The sequence below is a fragment of the Nyctibius grandis genome, chromosome 17 (assembly GCF_013368605.1).
Source record: "Nyctibius grandis isolate bNycGra1 chromosome 17, bNycGra1.pri, whole genome shotgun sequence".
Taxonomy (NCBI): domain Eukaryota; kingdom Metazoa; phylum Chordata; class Aves; order Nyctibiiformes; family Nyctibiidae; genus Nyctibius; species Nyctibius grandis.
This window is the reverse complement of record NC_090674.1, coordinates 2,203,963-2,207,481: the sequence shown is the minus strand read 5'-3', so window position 1 is coordinate 2,207,481 and position 3,519 is coordinate 2,203,963. Positions and strand designations below refer to the sequence as shown.

Here is a 3,519-nt window from a genome sequence, read left to right as displayed (position 1 = left end):
CTCAGGGATCAAACCTCCCTCTTGTGTTCCTCCACCCTCAAATCCCCCATGTGTTGCGTGTTCAGATCAATATTAAACACCTGGTGTGTAAAGCAGCTACTTATCGGGCAGTGCACAGCTGGGAGCCCGCAGCGAGCTGTGGTTTATTTGCATATGAGCAAGCATGCCTATGTTTAACTACCTCTAAGCAAACGAGTCCACCCAGCTCCTGCTTTGCTCTTCCTTGTGTCTTCAAGGCTGGGTTTACTGGCAGTATCCGAGGGCAGTTTGTCTCCTTCTTTACCTATAGGGACTGGTGTGAAGCCTGCTTGATGGTAGGTATGGGTGACATTGCCCTGGTAGAGTTGGCCCCATGCTATGTGGTCCAATGTGAGCTGGTGGCTTCGTCTACCAGCTTTCACCATCATGTCATGTCTGAGCCACCACCACTGTTGGACAAGACCCCAGCATGGATCCCTCAAACCTGCGTTTGTACCGTTCCTCCCTCTGGTAGCACCAGGACAGCCGGGAGGAGGCTTCCATGGGGTGATGGGAAGGGTTGTAGCTCCTTGGTCCCAAAGCGTGGTGAGATGTGGTCAGCCAAGAAGCGTATGTGGAAGTGCCGGCCAATACAGTGGACCAGGCCGCCCATCACGGCGCACTGGAAGCTAGATGGGTTGGGCATGGTGTAGGCAGCACATTCATACCATAGCTTGGCCTTGGCTCCGCAGCGGTAAACGCTGATGCCTGTGCTGCGGTGGAGGTCAAAGCGGTAGATGAAGCCATTGGTGCTCACCATCTCGGCCGTCCTGTCCTTGCCGCTGCCGACCAGGCTGACCCTCCAGCTGTCCGAGCGGGCGGCGTAACGCAGCAGAACATAGCGCAAGGTGCCCCCCGTCACATAGATCTCCCCATCGCACACTGTGGCCGTGTGGGCCACGGCGAAGGTGTCATGGGGCAGGGGGGCAGTGAAGGTCCAGCGGTTCTGCCGAGGGTCGTAGCACTCCACAGTGTAGAGGCACTCACCACCGATGGCATAGAGGTGGCCATCCAAGGCCACGAGCTTGCAGTGGGGCCGTGCTTGGTTCAGGGGGCAGATCTCCCTCCAGATATTTGTCAGGGGGTCGTAGCAGAAGACACGGTTGGAAGGTCTCTGTGCCCGGCCCGTGCCCTCGCAGCCAGCCACCACGAAGAGGTAGTTGAACATGCTGCATATGGCGCACCCCCGGGAGACCACCTCTGGCGGCAGGTGGCAGAGGTGATGCCAGCAGTCCCCTCTGTCATCGTAGTAGCAGAGGCGGCTGGTATGGAGGCCAGGCTCCTGCATGCTGATGTCTGCCACGGCCACGTACATCTTCCCCTTCATCCTCTGTCGCAGAATGAGCTCCCTCTCGCCGGCGTTAAGATGGCCGTAGATGGAGGGTGTCCTCAGCACCTGCAAGTAGTTGTTGCTCATCACCTTGTAGGCGGCCTCCTGGAGGTGGCCCAGCTTCTGCGCCTTGGCCATGCAGAGGACTTGGTAGCAGTTCCCCAGGTCCACTTGGGTGGGTAGTGGCATTTGGAAGAAGCTGGCATCAGCCACCAGCCCGGGCCAGGGGCTTGCTGGTGGTGTGCTGGCTGGTGCTGTGACTCCAAAACCCTCCATGGGCAGCTGGAGGTGGGGGCTGTCAGCAATCTGGAGGATGCTGTCCTTGCGGCCAGGAGATGGTGGCTCAGGGGAGATCTCCAAGCTCCCTGTAGGTGGTGGGACTATGGAGGATGTGGTGGAATCCCGCATTGCCAAAGTTGGGTCCGGCTCCTGGGTTACAAAGCCCTGCAGCTCTTTATTGACCTTCTCCAAGCTGTGGCACCGGTATGTTCCTGGGGGGATGTAGGGGAGAGACCTCCTCTTCAACACTGACTGGGAGATGGACTGGATGTAGTAGTCGTAGACTTTGCCTTTGAGGCCAGGGACCAGCTGCCCAGCCCTGTCCTTCGCCCGCCGCTCGGCGATGTAGTTCTCCTCCACCTGGATCTTTGCGACCGAGGAGAAAGAGTAGGAGGTGTCCAACCCCGCACTGCTCGTTGTCATCGTTAGCCCCAGGTCCGAGGTGACGCTGAGGGTCTGGATCGTCCCCCCGTGCCCCTCTGCCTCCTGGCTCATGCCTGCGATGGCCAAATTCTGCTCGGTGCTTTGGGCGCATCTGTCACCTGCCATCTGGGCATTAGAGATCCCAGGGGAAAGCCCGGTGCTTGGGGCAAGTGTGCCCTCCTCCCTGGGGCTGCTCGGTGTTCCGGCTGCATCCCCAGGGTCACCAGAGCTCGCCTCGCTTCCTTGCTCACTTCCCACCTCACTTCCCAGCTCGCTTCCCAGCTCACTGCCCAGCTCGCTTCCTGGCTTGCTTCCCAACTTACTTCCCAGCTCACTTCCTAACTCACTTCCCAGCTCACTTCCTAACTCACTTCCTGGCTTGCTTCCTGGCTCACTTCCCAGCTCACTTCTCAGCTTGCTTCCTGGCTTGCTTTCCAGCTCGATCCCGGGCTTGCTTCCCAACTTACTTCCCAGCTCATTTCCCAGCTCGCTTCCTGGCTTGCTTCCCAGGTCACTTCCCAGCTCTCTTCCTGGATCACTTTCCAGCTCAATTCCCGGCTCGCTTCCTGATTTACTTCCCATCTCACTTCCTAGCTCGCTTCCCCTCACAGCCATCCCCGCTCTCCTGTGAACCACCCCCGATTCAGAAACCATCTCATCTCCTCCCTCCTCCTCCTCCTCACCCCTTGGCAGACTTTGCTCCCCCCGGGGAGGCACGCGCCGTGTCCCAGGGATGCTCGCTTGACCGCTCGCTTGTCCATCCTCGCCACCCCTCCTCAGCTCCCCACCAAACACCCTCCTCTGTCGCAGACCTGCCGCACCATCCCCATCCCCATCCCCATCCCCATCTCCATCCCCATCCCACGCAACCTTCTCCCTCTCCTCTCCTCCCACATCGGCCGGTGGGATTTTGCCCCCGGCCAGCGAGCGGGACTTATAAAACCTGTACGCCAACGTCAGGAGGAGCAGAGCGGCGGCGGAGAGGACCAGCTTGCCGGCCAGCTGCATGTCGAACTGCCAGGGCACGGTTACCTGCCGGGGCATTTTTCCATACCAGGAGTACGGAGAAGCCGATTAATGATTGCCGAGCGAGGCCGGAGCGTGGAGCTGAAGGTTTGGGGCAAGGTGACTTTGAGCTCGGTAATGCTGGCAGGAGGTTTCTGGACGAGCTTTGCATGTTTGGGCTGGGCTGGGCTCCGGGGAAAAGGTGCAGCCCAGAGCTGGCAGCACAGAGCCGGCTTTATTAGCCCGGTAAACAGAGAGGCTCAGAGAAAAGCAAAAAGAAAGCACAAAGGGAGGAAAAGTATCTCCTCCGAGCAGCCCGACGGTGCTGCCTCCCTGTTTCTTTGACTAAAAAAAGTATTGGAAGGGGAAAATAACTTTTTTCATCCAGGAAAGGTCCCTCATCCTTGGGTGCGGGTGTGGGGAAGGGAGGGAGAAGCAGCGCGATGCCGGGCAGACCTTTGGTC

At 59.0% G+C, this 3,519-nt stretch overlaps 1 protein-coding gene across 1 annotated transcript; it reads right to left on the bottom strand.

The window, feature by feature from the left end:
• Positions 1-457: 457 nt before the first annotated feature.
• Positions 458-3,094, bottom strand: KLHDC7A (kelch domain containing 7A). The gene has a single exon (XM_068415192.1). The coding sequence runs from the start codon at positions 3,092-3,094 to the stop codon at positions 458-460; it is 2,637 nt and encodes an 878-aa protein (XP_068271293.1).
• Positions 3,095-3,519: the final 425 nt, after the last annotated feature.

Bases quoted from the DNA above. Each gene is read 5' to 3' on its own strand.
- KLHDC7A (XM_068415192.1), bottom strand. From the start codon at position 3,094: ATGCCCCGGCAGGTAACCGTGCCCTGGCAGTTCGACATGCAGCTGGCC.